Source organism: Staurois parvus, unplaced genomic scaffold (assembly GCF_062004578.1).
Source record: "Staurois parvus isolate SC_StPar_1 unplaced genomic scaffold, SC_StPar_1.0 ptg002276l, whole genome shotgun sequence".
NCBI lineage: Eukaryota > Metazoa > Chordata > Amphibia > Anura > Ranidae > Staurois > Staurois parvus.
In genome coordinates, this window is record NW_028320072.1 from 55420 (window position 1) to 71319 (window position 15900).

At 46.5% G+C, this 15900-nt stretch overlaps 1 protein-coding gene across 1 annotated transcript in view; it reads left to right on the forward strand.

The window, feature by feature from the left end:
• Positions 1-437: 437 nt before the first annotated feature.
• Positions 438-15900, forward strand: part of LOC149431413 (ankyrin repeat domain-containing protein 13C-like) — a 65931-nt gene continuing 50468 nt past the window's right edge. Inside the window, exon 1 of the mRNA XM_089665624.1 lies at positions 438-820. Coding sequence (XP_089521750.1) covers positions 559-820 — 262 coding nt within the window. The 5' untranslated portion in view covers positions 438-558. The remainder of the gene's footprint in view (positions 821-15900) is intronic.

Genomic DNA, 15900 nt, shown 5'->3' on the forward strand with positions numbered 1-15900 from the left:
AATTCCGCCCCGCATCAGTGTGAACCCGGGCTGAGTGTAAGACAAGCACTGAAATGTGCGCAGAAAACCAGCTCTGGCGGCAAAACGGTTAAATGTCTTCTATGGAAAGGTTTCAGCACGTGACTCGGATCCAACACCATCAGGACCTCTAGGAGAGATGCAGGTAAGTTCCCGCAATGACGTTCTCCGGCATCCTTTCCATGTTGTTCTGGAGGAGATTCCACTTTAAGAAGCCACAGCCCCGCCCCTCCCCACAGCTACTGTTTGGAATGGGTTGGACAGCGAGCCCCGCCCACCTCCGCTTGTGTATTTTATTGATTCGGCCAATCACGCGGCTCTCGTGTGCGCCTAGTTCTATTGTTCGCTGACGTCAGCGCGTACTCGCTACCCTTCTGTCGCCCGCATAGGGTTCCGCCCACTCGGTCCTTCCCCCTGAGGTAGAAGTCTCGCGGTGGGTCGGAACGGTCTCGCGAGGCTTGCGCCGTAAGATGGCCGCGGGAGGTCCTCCGCTGTTGCTGTGAGGAAGGGGAAGCGATGCCCCGGGTGTGAGCCGCTCCAATGACCGGGGAGAAGCTCCGTCCCCTGCGCCGGGACCACAAGCCGTGCAAAGAGGACGAGCTGCTGGAGCCGGACGAGGAGAGCGGAGGGGAAGGCGGGAGGAACAAGAACGCCAAGAGCTTCTCCAACCACCGGATCATCCCGTCCAACCCGGCCCTCAGCCAGGCTGGCTTTCCCGTCCATGAGTGTGTGTTCCGCGGGGACATCCGCCGCCTCTCTTCCCTCATCCGGAGCCACAGCATCGGCCAGAAGGACATCCATGGTACGGGGGAGAAGGGGCGGGGCCCGGGGAGAAGGGGCGGGGCCCGGGGAGGGGCTATGGGGCAGGTAATGTGTACAATGGGGGGATGGGGTGTATAGAGGGGGGGATGGTATACATAAGGACATGCTAGTGCATGGGGGGGACTGGTAATATGGAAGTGTCTCAGGGGAGCTGTTGTGTGAAGTATGGGGGGGCTGTGAAACTGGGGATGGGGTGTGTTGGGGGGAGAATTTATACTGGTAATAATGAAACAGGAGGCATTGGTGGGAGGGAGGGCTACTGTTAACAGGTGAGTGGTCATGTAAATCTGGGGATGGGGGGGGGGCATGCTGATATTGGAGGTTGTAAGGTGAGGATATGGGGGAGATCTTGTAAATATTGGGGGTCGGTGTGAAGTGGGGGAGGGAACAATATTAGTATGGGGGGGGTAAGTGCTGAGGGTATGGGGGGATGTGATGCAGGGGACAGCATGTGTATATGTATGGAGAGGGGTCCTGTTAATATGAAAAGGGAGGGTGGTATGGGGGGGGGGACAGGTCTGTGTGATACTGAAAAAGGCAAGTGCGGGTATGGGGGAGGGGGGGACTGTTGATACAAAAGGGGAGTCAGGTGGGTGGGGGGGGGTCTGTGATGCTGGGGATGGGATGTATGGGCAAGGGGGGGGGCACGGATGTAGTTCATGCATATGGGGTTGTAAAGATGAAAAATGGTGTGTTTGGAGGTTGTGTGAAGCCGAGGGATGGGGTTAATGGGTGACAGTGCATGATGGAGATGAGGTGTAGCTGAAGGACAGTGTCAACTTTGTGGTGAGGGGTTATATGACAGGGAGCAGTGCGAAGCTGGGGGATGAGGCATATCATGGATCCGAGTGAAGCTGGGGGATGGGTACTATGGATCCGAGTGAAGCTGGGGGATGGGTACTATGGATCCGAGTGAAGCTGGGGGATGGGTACTATGGATCCGAGTGAAGCTGGGGGATGGGTACTATGGATCCGAGTGAAGCTGGGGGATGGGTACTATGGATCCGAGTGAAGCTGGGGGATGGGTACTATGGATCCGAGTGAAGCTGGGGGATGGGTGATATGCATCCGAGTGAAGCTGGGGGATGGCTGATGCTGCTTTCAGAATGATCAGTTTTCCTTCCACCTTTGCGTTTAAAAAAAAAAGTGGGCTCGATGTGTTTTTTAAAATCCTGCTTGCTGCATTTTTAGTGCTGTAAAAAAACTGCACCAAAACCGCTCCTCCCCATTGAAATGATGGAAGATGTGACAAAAGCGCACCTGCGGTTTGTTTTTTTTTATCTTGGCGAGTTAAGTTGCATGTCCTGTAAAAAACATGGCAAACATGCATATTATTCTAGAACCAGCGTGAAAGTGGTGTGGTCCTCGGGGTTACAGGGATATATGACGGGGAGCGGTGTGGTCCTCGGGGTTACAGGGTTATAGGATGGGGAGCGGTGTGGACCTCGGGGGTTACAGGGATATATGACGGGGAGCGGTGTGGACCTCGGGGGTTACAGGGATATATGACGGGGAGCGGTGTGGACCTCGGGGGTTACAGGGATATATGACGGGGAGCGGTGAGGACCTCGGGGGTTACAGGGATATAGGACGGGGAGCGGTGTGGACCTCAGGATTATAGGACGGGGAGCGGTGTGGACCTCGGGGTTACATGGCTATAGGACGGGGAGCGGTGTGGACCTCAGGATTATAGGACGGGGAGCGGTGTGGACCTCAGGATTATAGGACGGGGAGCGGTGTGGACCTCGGGGGTTACAGGGATATATGACGGGGAGCGGTGAGGACCTCGGGGTTACATGGCTATAGGACGGGGAGCGGTGTGGACCTCTGACGTCTCTGCACCATGGTGTGAACGAGCCCTAAATCATAAAGCGAACTAAACCCATCAATTTAATTGGTTAAAATAAACCAGTTGCATTCCTGGAATGCCGGGATTCCTAGCTGTCACATTTGCGTCCTCAGCCAGTTTTTCAAACCATCAAATGGCTGAGGTCATAACTGATCACATGTGCAGCACCGTGGCACTTACAGCAAACAGAAGCATCTTTCTTGGCTGTATAGGATAGGAGGGTTTAATAACTGTCAGCAGATCGGCCTATACAAATTCGGCACAGTGCCTAAAAATGCAGAGCAACTGAGCATGTGCAGAGCAGGGGGAGACAGCGTATTACTGGATTTTACACAGTATAGACACTTATTTTTAATGTTTTTCATAGCAATACCTGCAGAAGGGGCCGGCCTGATGTGACCTAACAGGACTTTATTTTCTGCCTAAAGTTCCACTTTAACTGCTTCCGCGCCACCCTATAGCAGAAATACTGCTACAGGGCGGCACGGGTGTGCAAAATCGTGTGTGTATAACATTTTATATATATATGTTGCAGTTTTCGGGTAGGGGGCACGAGCGCTCTACCCGAGCCGCCATTCGCGGCCTCTGCTGTCAATCGCTGGGTCCTGGCTGGTGATTCCCCTCCGGCACACAGTTATCTCAGAGTATTACTGACGGGGTAGAGACTTGTGTATAAACAACACAGATCTCTCCCCTGTCAGCTCCTGCACACTGCTTTGTATGGCTCTGCATAGCACAGCCATACAAATCAGTGTGCTTACAGTGTAAAACGCACGCACAGCACATAGTAAAATAGCACACAGTTAACCCTTTGATCGTCCAGATGTTAACCCCTTCTTGCCCAGTGTCGGTGCTGTTTATTAGCACTGATCATTGTATTGGTGTCACTGGGGATGTCAGTGACACCAAGTCAGTTCCCCCCCCCCCCCCAGTGTCTGAATGCCCGCCGCAGTCCCGCTATAAGTCGCTGATCGCCGCCATTACTAGTAAAAAAAAATCTCCAGTATATATTCCACCATTTTTAAATGCTATAACGTTCACATAAACCAATTAATTTACACGTATTGGGATTTTTTTTTTTTAGCAAAGACATGGAGCAGAATACATTTTGGCCTAAATTTGTTTTTTTTTTAAAAAAAAAAATATTTTACTGGACATTTAATAGCAAACTGTCCAAAAAAATTTTTTTTGTTTATAGCGTAAAAAAATAAAACCGCACAAGTGATCAAATACCAGCAAAAGAAATCTCTATTTGTGGGGGAAAAAGGACGTAAATTTCATTTGGGTGCAGCGTTGCATGACCACGCAATTGTCAGTTAAGTAACGCAGCGCCGTAATGCAAAAAATGGCCTGGCCAGTAAGGGGGGTAAATCCTCTGGAGGACAAGGGGTTAACTGAAGGCGGCCATAAACCTCCTTTACAGCCAAGGAAGCTTCCATCCCGGCCTCAAGTTTGATCAGCAGTTGCCATGGTGCTGCACGTGATCATTTATGACAGCAGCTTGACGTCTTGATAGTTCAGTTGACAGAACAAGCAGCTGTGACAGTTCTCTTCTGTGAATGCCTTGAATGGAACTATTTTGGGAAATGTTTAAATTGATGGGTTTATTTCTGCTTTAAGATGAGCGGAAGACCAAGATCCCACCCCAGACCTCTTCTACAACCTGATCTATGGGCCAGTAGATTCAAAGAAAAGCCAAAGGCTCCTGTATGACAGTGCAAACAAGTACCAAATCCAGATACTACGGAATGCCATCGAGGAAATGTAAAATCTTATGTTGCCTTTCCTGACTGAGCCAAATCCTCCTTCATTTGTGTCTCGCACACTCCCCTCCCAGACACTGGAGGGCTTCAGTAACAGGCGCTGCTGTCACTCTAAAGATAATCAAGTGCTTAAGAAAATAATTATTAATGTGAGGCTTGAAATCTTCTTTATCTAGTTCGACTTTGGGCATGTGTAGCACGTCCAAAGAAAATCATCATCGTACACAGGACATGTGCAGCACATCCAGTCTCTCTTCCCTGCTTCTGGGGACGCCCCCACCCCCCAAGGTTACAGTAAGGCCTTATGCACACTTTTTTTTTTTTTTTCTTTTAACTCCTTTAGGAGCCTCCTCCTGGCAGCAGTGTTTTGGGCAAAAAAAAAGGCTGAAGCTTGTAAAAGCTAAAATAATCGGTCAAGTGCTAAACATGCAGGGTAGTTTAGAGGACGAAAAAAAAATGCCTGTGCTCTTAGAAGTGAATTAAAAAATGCCCAGTGTGCATGAGGCCTAACTGTCAGCTTTATTTATGTAGCTGCCAATAAAGCAGTCTGGCTTGGTGTTCACACTTTCTCAGACAGGAATATAGAAAGATACAATGTAGCGTTTTGTTACGTTTGTATCTTTCTGTTACTTCATCTGCAGGTCAAAGGAATGAACTTGGTTCTGAAAGTGATGTTGATTAAACCTGTCAAGTTTAAAAAAAAAAAAACTGTTTTTATTAAAAAAAAAAAAAAAAAAAAAAAAGTGGTTTAATACCTTATTAACCTCCCTGATGGTATTCCCGAGTGTAGCTCGGGGTAAAATGTCTGTACCAAAAGCGGTAACCCCGAGGTACACTCGGGCTTACCATGCGGCGCTGCATAGGGAGTCCCTGCAGCACTTGCCTTGTCCTGCGCTCCCGCGATGTGTCCCCTGCAGCGTCCCTGGCCATCTCCTCCGGCTGATGCCGGCATCCGGCTCCTGTGTTCCGGTCCCTGTGACGTCGGGACGTACGGGCGGCGGGAAATTTTGAAAATTTAAAAAGTCATTTTTTTTCAAAACGATTTTACATAGTATAACATTCCTGTTTCAACCCATTTCACATACATTTTGTCCCGAGTGCTTTGTCCTGTCTTCTGTCTGCATTTTGACTGTTCTTTCTGCCTGGAAACTTAGAAAAGTCCATGGCGTCCAAAAAGTGTCCCTTTAGGTCAAAAGCGGTTTTAGATCAGCTAGAGAACAGCGATAGTAAATCAGAACCACTTGCAGAATTGAGTGATAATAATTTGTGGGGGAAATTCATCATCAGACACTGAAAACGATTTTGCGACTTTGCTCAGCAATGTACAAACTTGGCGCTATATTTCAAATTTCAGTGTTTTTTGGTTTGATTATATTATTGAATTAAATGTATTATTATTATATTATTATTTTTTATGATTATTAAATTATAATTTATGATTTTGTGTTTCAAATTTTATCATACCCGGGATGTTTAATAGACTCTTGCTCGGACAGATTTCAGTGAGTTATTCCTAAAAATTACAGGCCTACAATAAAAAAGCTACATATTTCCATGCAAAAAAATGGTACCGCTTTCAGCACCAAAAATCTGAAATAATCAGACCGCCAGGGAGGTTTAGCCCTTAGTTTACTCAGCTTCTAATTTCTCTTCTCCCTCAGCTATTATTTTCCTGCTGATTTTCTTTTTTTAAATAACTATTAATTTTTAAACTTGCTTTGTGTTTGTTTTGTAAAAATGTGTACACATTTAACATAAATTTACACATTTCCCATTTAAAAGTAAAAAGAACACTTTATATTTCTAAATAACTTTGCAGTGCCTTGTACCAGAATCTTAGTGTATTTTAAACAGGACAAATTACATCATAAAACACACATTTTATCTGCTGAAACATTATTTGTTTTTAAATTAAAGCTGCTCAAAAAAAAGTAAATGCGTTTTGTTACACTTTATTGTCGAAGGATTGTGGGGGGGAAAAAATCTTTGTTGCAAGACAGTATCATGAAAAAGCCTTATTTGTCCTTTAAAAAAAGTGTTAAGTGTGGGATTGAGCAAAAAACAAACACAAACTTACCTACATGAATGGAATGATGCTGCGTCTGTCCCTCGTTGCCTCCAAGACTGAGAACTGGGATCAAACATCACTCATTGCTCAGTTCTTGGTTTTCAGGCTGCATGCACATTTGTTTAAAAAACGCTGCTTATAGAGGGGTTTAGAGTTTTGCCTGCAACTAGTACACCTTCTGGTGCACCGAAAATTCTGGACCAAAACTGAAAATTCAGGATGCATTTGGCCAGAAACCGAAATGGACAGTTTTTAAAAAATGTATATATTTTTTAATATATAATTGTATTGTATTCAACTTTTTTTTTTTTTTTTACATAATGAATTTAAATGCATATGAATTAAAAAAATTCAATCCAGTAACGTAAAATAACTTTGAGCCCGGGTTCACACTTGTGCGGTGCATAATCACACCGGTTTCAGTGCGAATTCCACACCACATCACAATTGCACCCCGTTCATGCAAACCGCTGCGGGTGTGTATGTTAACACCCCGAAGTCAGTTCGAAAAACGTGGTGTGATGTGCAGAATCGGATCGCATGGCTGTGAATACCCATGCGATCCGATTCTAGTGCGGACCAAAAATAAGGGTCCTGCACCTTTTTGGTACGGATGCAGTGCGATTTGATCCATACAAAATGTATGGCTCAAATGGCACTGCACAAATTTGCATGTGATTTTGTACAGGAATGCGGTGCGGTTCCTGTGCAAATCACATGCTATATGCTGCACCGCATCAATGTGAACCCAGGCTGAAGAAACACACAAAAGTTGGACAGAAAATAAAATGAAATCTATAAAATGACAAAAACTTAGAGGTGATTTTGCATTGCTGTCAATGGGAGACGATTTAGCATTGAAGTCAATTATCATCGGCACTTGTCACGGTTCCCCCTGCCCTGCTCTCTCTCTTACCCCCTTTCCGGATCTCTGCCCCCTCCCCTTCCTATGCCCCTGCGCTCGCACGTAGCCCACATAAAGTGGTATGCTGGGCGATCACACACCTCTCCTCGGCCAGGCGCCGAGGAGTCTGCAGCCCCTCTGTGCCTGCCAGAACTGCCTCTGCTGTGTGCCCCCTGGATGTAACCATTGTCTGCCAGAACTGCCCTTCTGTGTGCCCCCCCCCTGGACTTAACCCTCGTGCGCCCTCCAAATCACTCAAAAAAAGCCTTGTGTGCCCCACTGCTCTCCGCTTGTGTTCTGTCCCACCTACACCTCTGTCCAGGGGCGGACTGACAACTCATGGGGCCCCTGTGTCCTTGCCTACACTCAAACCACACCCAAAAAAGCCTATGAAAGGTACCAGGGGCATCTCATGGGGGGCCCCCCCCCCCCCACTGACCCCGGGCCCTCGAGCAGTGCCTGAGTTCCCAAATGGTCAGTCCGCCCCTGCCTCCATCACAGCACTTTTAAAAAAAAAAAATGTTTTCTTTCGGCAAAACATCAATAACCCTATTTTTAAAGATTGGTTTTTGACCGATCACTAGAAGCGGCTAATGTTATCCTATGTGTCCGTGCACTTTACGTAGTCTAGAGGAGTTTTTGTAAGCTCAGCGTTTAGAGGCAGCAAAAAAACTTTTGTTTTGTGTTTTTGAGAGCAATTTTCTGGCAAAAAAAAGTGAAATGCTCCTAAACGCTGGTACAAAAAAAAACCACTCAAAATAGGCTTTTTTTTCTCCAGTGTCCAGCTCTCTGCTCTGCCTCTCCAGTGCTCATTCGAGTGTTGGACTACACAGGGGCAGCAGCGACTGGATCAGGCTCTCAGCAGCTGCCTTAGAAGCTGAGCCAGATGCCAATCTGGGTGGATTCTGACTTCCTTTAATATCAGGACCTTTTTGGGCTCTGTGATCTTTCGACCTAAAACTGGTTACAGAAGTGCAGAACGGCTAGACCGTTCCAAAACTTGAATCTTCTTCTGGTGAAGCCATTCCTTTGTTGATTTGGATGGATGCTTTGGGTCGTTGTCATGCTGAAAGATCAAGTTCCTCTTCATGTCCAGCTTTCTAGCAGAAGCCTGAAAGGTTTGTGCCAATATTGACTGGTATTTGGAACTTTTCATAATTCCCTCTACCTTGACTAAGGCTCCAGTTCCAGCTGAAGAAAAACAGCCTAAAGCATGGCGCTGCCGCTACGGTTCATGGTCGGTATGGTGTTCTTTTGGTGATGTGCAGTGTTTTTGTGCCAAACATATCTTTTGGTATTGTGGCCAAAAAGTTCAACCTTGGTTTCATCAGACCAGAACACATTTCCCCACAAGCTTTTTGGAGACTTCAGATGTGTTTTTTGCAAAATTTAGCCGGGCATGGATGTTTTTCTTCCTAAGAAAAGGCTTCCGTCTTGCCACTCTTCCCCATAGCCTAGACCAGGGGTCTCCAAACTTTCCAAACATAAGGCCATTTTACTTTGCTTCAGACTTTAGGGGGGCCAGGACATGGCCAAAGGGAGTAAAAATGTCCTGGCATCCGTTGGAGTTAACAATGTCCCATATTTTGGTATTAAAGGAAACATTAGTACCCTATCATTGATGTCAGTGAGAGGGATAGTGCCCCATGGTTTGTATTAGAGGGGGGCATAGTGTCCCATCGTTTGTCGGTGGGAGGAACAGTGTTCCATTGTTGGTGTCAGTGGGAGGCATATTGCCCCATCATTGGTGTCAGTGGGAGGAATAGCGCCCCACTGTTATCAATGGGAGAAATAGCGCCCCATTGTTGGTATTAGTGAAGAATTTTTTGCCCCATTGTCTGTGTCAGTTTGAGGAAGAGTGCCTCATATCCATGTGAGGAACAATACCCCAAGGGCCCGATAAAGGTATGCAAAAGGCCACATTCGGCTCCCAGGCCACATTTTGGAGAACATTGACCTAGACCTATGAAGAAAATGGGAAGATTGTCACATGTACCACACAGCCAGTACTTGCCAGATATTCCTGCAGCTTCTTTAATGTTGCTGTAGGCCTCTTGGCAGCCTCCCAGACCAGTTTTCTTCTCGTCTTTTCATAAATTTAGGAGGGACGTCCAGTTCTTGGTAATGTCACTGTTGCGCCATATTTTCTCCACTTGATGATGACTGTCTTCACTGTGTTCCATGGTATATCTAATGCCTTGGAAATTCTTATGTACCCTTCTCCTGACTGATACCTTTTAACAGTGAGACCCCTGTGATACTTTGGAAGCTCTCTGCGCACCATGGCTTTTGCTGTAGGATGTGACTAAGAAAATGTCAGGAAAGACCTACTAGAACAGCTGAATTTTATTTGGAGTTAATCAGAGGCACTTTAAATGATGGCAGGTGTGTACTGACTTCTACTTAATAGGATTTTGAATGTGATTGCTTAATTCTGAACACAGCTATATTCCCCCCCAAAACAATTTCAATTTGTTTTTTTTTGTTTTTTTGAGTTGTATAGGTTATAGGTCACATTAAAGGTGGAAAAAGTTCTGAAATGATTTATCATTGTCATTTTTTTTTTTTACTTCACAGAAACCTGACATTTTAACAGGGGTGTGTAGACTTTTTATATCCACTGTATGATGTCCACATTATAGAAATACATATTAATAATATAATAATAAAAATCTGGTCAGACCTTTTGCTGATTTCCCTTAGTTGGGGTTAAGAATTATTTACTTGAAATGGCAATCTGAGGATCGCTCTTTCCCCCCCAAAAGGGATAAAGTGCCAGAGGGTCTGTTGAGTACATAAACATACTTGCTTGACCAATGTGATCACTTGCATGTCTGTGGACAGTTTAAGGCCCCTTTCAGAAGGGGTGGACCAGTCAGTGGATCCACCTGCTCAGTGGGGGATCTCTCAGCTGATCCCCACTGAGCAGGCAGATGACAGGTCCGTCTCCGCTGCCGTAGAGTGGACACAGACACTGCCCGCTGTCTTCTATGGGGCGGGGTATAACGGATTGGATGGAAACGGACAGGCTGTCCATATCAATCCAACTGCCATCCAATCCGTTCCACCAGACGGATGGGGACGGATCCCCATATGTCTGTTTTTTGGCGTACAGGATCAGATCGGATGCCGGTGGGTGTCAGCGGACGCTTGTCTGCTGACACCCGTCGGTCCATATAGGTCTATGGATGGTCCGATTGGGTCTGCCTGAAAAACTGAGAGGCGGACCTGATCAGACAATCACTGTGAAAGGGGCCTAAGGCTCCTGCAGCTGTGATTATTGGTTTATAGATTAACAATAATCAATGTTCTTGTGCCCCTGGCGATGACTATGCGCCACTCATTCGAGTCATATTTACATTTATAGAATATTTCCTGTTTGTGTAGATGCACCAGGTGCTCATTCCCTCTGTTCAAACCTGTATGACCTAAAGCAAAATATTATCTACAGCTTCATTCCCCGTTTTCTGGTTCAGGGTTCTTTGGACAGATGTTGTACAGTAAATATTTTTTGCTTCCTTGGGATGTTTTGGTTTTCCTATTATATTTACACACCCACATGCCATGGTAGTCACTAATTAACTGGCTGTCCGACATAAATGTGATCTGTAGCTATGTCAGGACTGATTTGTTTTGTGTTTTTCATGTATGCTCTGCCCAGAACAGCCGTATTTCTTAATTCCAGGTCCTAAGTGGATAGATTGAGCTCAGAATTTTTTATTGGAGTAGGAAGCCTTTTATATGGATGAGATGCAGTGGAGAAGCAAACACAGCAGTAAAATGTAGGCTCGGTAAACATTCTAGTTATAGTACCCTGGTGAGGTACAGGATGGTAAGCAAAAAAAGGAAAATTTCCACTCTTAAATAATTCTACATGCCTGCTATGTTATATAAAGATGCTGTATAAAATGTCCTGGTGCTGAAAATGGTCCAGTTAAGTGCTGTTTTATAAAGCAGATGTTCTTTTATTGCACAGTAGATTATATGGATTCCTTGTGTGTGAATTTAATATAGAAATTATTATTCCCATACACTGCATTTTCTTTTCTTTTCTTTTTTTTTCTTTTTTTTTTTTTTTTTTAAACGGACTTTTTTACCGTTACATATTGTAGTCCTACACATTCCAGTAAACATTATACAAGAATACATGTTAAAGGGATAGTTCACCTTTTATAGAAAAAATATAAAGGTGACCTAACACTGCTGGACCCCCTCCCTTCCCAGGTCCCTGCAGTACTTGGTTCTGGAGTTGCTGAGCTCTCCTGCAGTAGGTCCAGTGGTCAGGGGATTTGAAATCCCTGTTCTGCTTCCTCTGTCACAGGGATCTCGCTGACCAATCAGAAATGATCTGGTTCATCCCTAAGCACTGAGGGAAAACGGGCTTCAGGAGTGCTGATGGCTCGGCAACCCCGGAGGTAGGTACAGCAATTGATGGCCCCTGCTTGGGCATGTCTGGTTGCTCCTGTTTTTTTTTTTTTTTTTAAATGTTTATAAATTCAAAAAAATCATTGAAATACAAAGGGTTAGTTCAACTTTAGAGGAAAAAAAAACAAAAATCCCCCCCCCCAAAAAAAAAACCAAAACAAACACACAAAAAAAAAAAAAAGTAAAAAAGGAAGGTGAACACTGGACCCCCCCCCCGTCCAGTGTTCACCTTCCTTTTTTACTTTTTTTTTTTTGTGTGTGTTTGTTTTGGGTTTTTTTTTTTTGGGGGGGGGGGGAGGATTTTTGTTTTTGTTTGTTTTTTTTTCCTCTAAAGTTGAACTAACCCTTTGTATTTCAATGATTTTTTTAAATTTATAAACATTTAAAAAAAAAACAGGAGCAACCAGACATGCCCAAGCAGGGGCCATCAATTGCACATAAAAAAAAAATAAAGAAAACAGTGCTCTAACACCAACAGAGCAAAAGCTGTGCCCACGCAGGGGCTATCAATGGCGCATAAATGACAAAAACATTGGTATAACACCGGAACTAACCCTTTAACATATGTTCTTGTATAGTGTTTTTACAGAAATTTGTAAGACTACAATTTGATACTTTAAACGTCTTTTGTCCCAAAAAAATAAATATATATATTTTATAATTTTTTTTTATTTTTACAAGTTTGGCTGCTGCTAAGTCAAGCACTCATATTTCCTGTCCCCAGCATCTTCCTTATTGTTGGGGGTGACTGACTGGGAAAATCAACCCCAGGCAGTAGAGTTGGCTCTTCACTGGGACCGCTCTGCAGGATATCGGCAGATGTTGCCATTGACCTGTACTGTACTTTGCCATATATAGGCAAATACGGGCAAATCAAAGATCTTTATCCGGTTGCCGCTTGTTTGCAGTGGTGTGATTGCATTTATTTTGGGGTTGGGCAGATCTAGCAGTCAAGCCTTTGTCATGAGACCTTAGGGACCCATAAGTAATAACTGATTTAGCCTGCTATCCTTTACATATAATCAGAATCTTTTTACATGATCTGACCCTTTTACATTACCCTTCTTATTTTAAAACCCTAAACTATCTACAGGATTTTATTCAGTCAGAACAGCTCTTCTCTCGGACACTTGGGACCTTGAAGTGGAGGTTTCCTGTACGGCTTTTAATGTATTGTATCGACATGTAGAGTACAGTCTGTTGTCATTTAATTTTAAATGCAGACTCTCTTGTTCTAGCAGCTTTCACGGTTAAGCTAGCTTTGATTAATACATTGTGTTCTATTTCCATTCCTTGTGGATTGGATCGTTTTAATGGCAACTCAGTTTCTGTTTTGTCCATTTCAATCTGCAGCCTTCTGACTTTTCTAAATTTGTAAAAAAAATAATTGCTTCCTTGTAACCTTGACAGCACTTGGGCTGGGAGGCTGGCAGTATGTCAGCAATTAGTATGGGAATGGGCGGGGGGTTAGCAACATGGCAGTACTTGGGATTGGGCTATAACCTTGGCAGCACGTGGGTGGGGGCTGGGGAGCTAGCAATGTGGCAGCACTTGGGGTGGGAATGGGAGGCTGGCAGCATGGCAGTACTTGGGGTGGGAATGGGAGGCTGGCAGCATGGCAGTACTTGGGGTGGGAATGGGAGGCTGGCAGCATGGCAGTACTTGGGGTGGGAATCGGAGGCTGGCAGCGTGGCAGTACTTGGGGTGGGGATGGGAGGCTGGCAGCGTGGCAGTACTTGGGGTGGGAGGCTGGCAGCGTGGCAGTACTTGGGGTGGGAGGCTGGCAGCGTGGCAGTACTTGGGGTGGGAGGCTGGCAGCGTGGCAGTACTTGGGGTGGGAGGCTGGCAGCGTGGCAGTACTTGGGGTGGGAGGCTGGCAGTATGTCAGCAATTAATATGGAGATGGGCAGGGGGGGTTAGCAACATGGCAGTACTTGGGATTGGGCTATAACCTTGGCAGCACGTGGGTGGGGGCTGGGGAGCTAGCAATGTGGCAGCACTTGGGGTGGGAATGGGAGGCTGGCAGCATGGCAGTACTTGGGGTGGGAATGGGAGGCTGGCAGCATGGCAGTACTTGGGGTGGGAATCGGAGGCTGGCAGCATGGCTGTACTTGAGGTGTGGATGGGGGCTGGCAGCATGGCAGTACTTGGGGTGGGAGGCTGGCAGCGTGGCAGTACTTGGGGTGGGAGGCTGGCAGCGTGGCAGTACTTGGGGTGGGAATGGGAGGCTGGCAGCATGGCAGTACTTGGGGTGGGAATCGGAGGCTGGCAGCATGGCTGTACTTGAGGTGTGGATGGGGGCTGGCAGCGTGGCAGTACTTGGGGTGGGAGGCTGGCAGCGTGGCAGTACTTGGGGTGGGAGGCTGGCAGCGTGGCAGTACATGAGGTGGGGATGGGGGGCTGGCAGTGTGGCAGTACATGAGGTGGGGATGGGGGGCTGGCAGCGTGGCAGTACTTGGGGTGGGGATGGGGGGCTGGCAGTATGGCAGTACTTGGGGTGGGGATGGGGGGCTGGCAGCGTGGCAGTACTTGGGGTGGGGATGGGGGGGCTGGCAGCGTTACAGTACTTGGGGTGGAGATGGGGGGCTGGCAGCGTGGCAGTACTTGGAGTGGGGCAATAATCATGGCCACACTTGCTGGTGAGGGGTTGTATACAGAAGATCCCACTTACCACTCTGAAAGTAACTGGGACACATACATGTACGGGATGCTTCAGGGATGGTTGTTAAATTCTGATGTTTACCTGTCCCAGAATATTTCCCCCCCTTCCTTAAAGGTGGTTACACTTTATAAAGTGGGGCTAGCAACCAGTAGATCATGGCCAGATGACTGGTAGATCACGGTCAGGGCTTGCTGGCCTGCCATCCCAGAGCATCAAACAGAGTGCAATGCAGAGGGACCATTTGTAAAGTTGGAGTTGTAGTTGTAGTAGGGAACAAGAGCCGCATAAGTCGATGCCTCCTCTGTAGTGCTGCTCCTACACCCTGTCATGGTTTTTGGGTGTAGCACCTGCCAAGCATGACCTATTCAAGTGAATGAGGCCGCTCTGCAAGTGCCCTGCAACCTTGTTCAGTACAGCTAACAAGCGGTTAAACAGGCAGCAGTGTGTTGCTTTCTCACATCTTCATCTCCTTGAAACCCACAGAAGCATGCAGTTATGGGACACTTGCCGAGTGGCCCCATTTACTTGAATTGGTCTCGACTGACAGCACCCACCAAAAGTAACGGGGTGTCATTTGTGCTGACTCAACCGCATGGTTTTACCACCCCCCTGCTTTACATGTGAACGAGCCCTAAGAGAGCTGCTGCCGAATGCAACTAAGGACTCATTCACAAGTGCAGCAGGCAGTGCTACTCCTATGCAAAGCAATCAAAGTGTGTTTGACAAGTGGTGAGGAGGCGATCACCACCTGATATAAACCCATGATTGCGATGCTCGCTATTGTGACCAGGTAGTACGACAACTAGAGGTTTAAATCGGGTGTGAGGAGGCAACACTGGGCGATACTGTGCCCGGTGATCTTGGACTTCTCCCATGTTGTTCCAGTATATCTCCACCTCTTTAAGGTTGCCTACCCCTGTTATAAAGAATCCTCAGCATTGATACACTACAAAAATACTAATTTACTTTATTTCCTAAAGAGGCGCTTCAGTTCCTGCCCCCCCTCCAAAAAATAAGTCATCGGCTACCAGTACTGTAGCTGCTGACCTTTAATAGAAGGATGTTGCGCCCGTCTTTGGGTCCCCAACGGCTTGTTAACGAAGTGAAACTGGCTTTCCCACTGCGCATGCACATTATGAATGGTCTGGAGCCTTTTAGGACCTGTGATGTTTCCCAGATGGCTGCGGGGAAAAGGGGTGTGCCACCTAGGCGATCCGGGCAGAAGTGGGAGCATATAACTGTCAAGTGTTGAAAATGGAAGAAGAGACCGAAAAGTGGAGCTTCCCCTGTTGAGTGAGTGACGTTCCTCTTTCACCCCCGGTTCACATCTGTGCGGGTGGTGCCTCTGCGGATCCGGACGAAAATCCGTGCAGCCGCACCACCCGCACA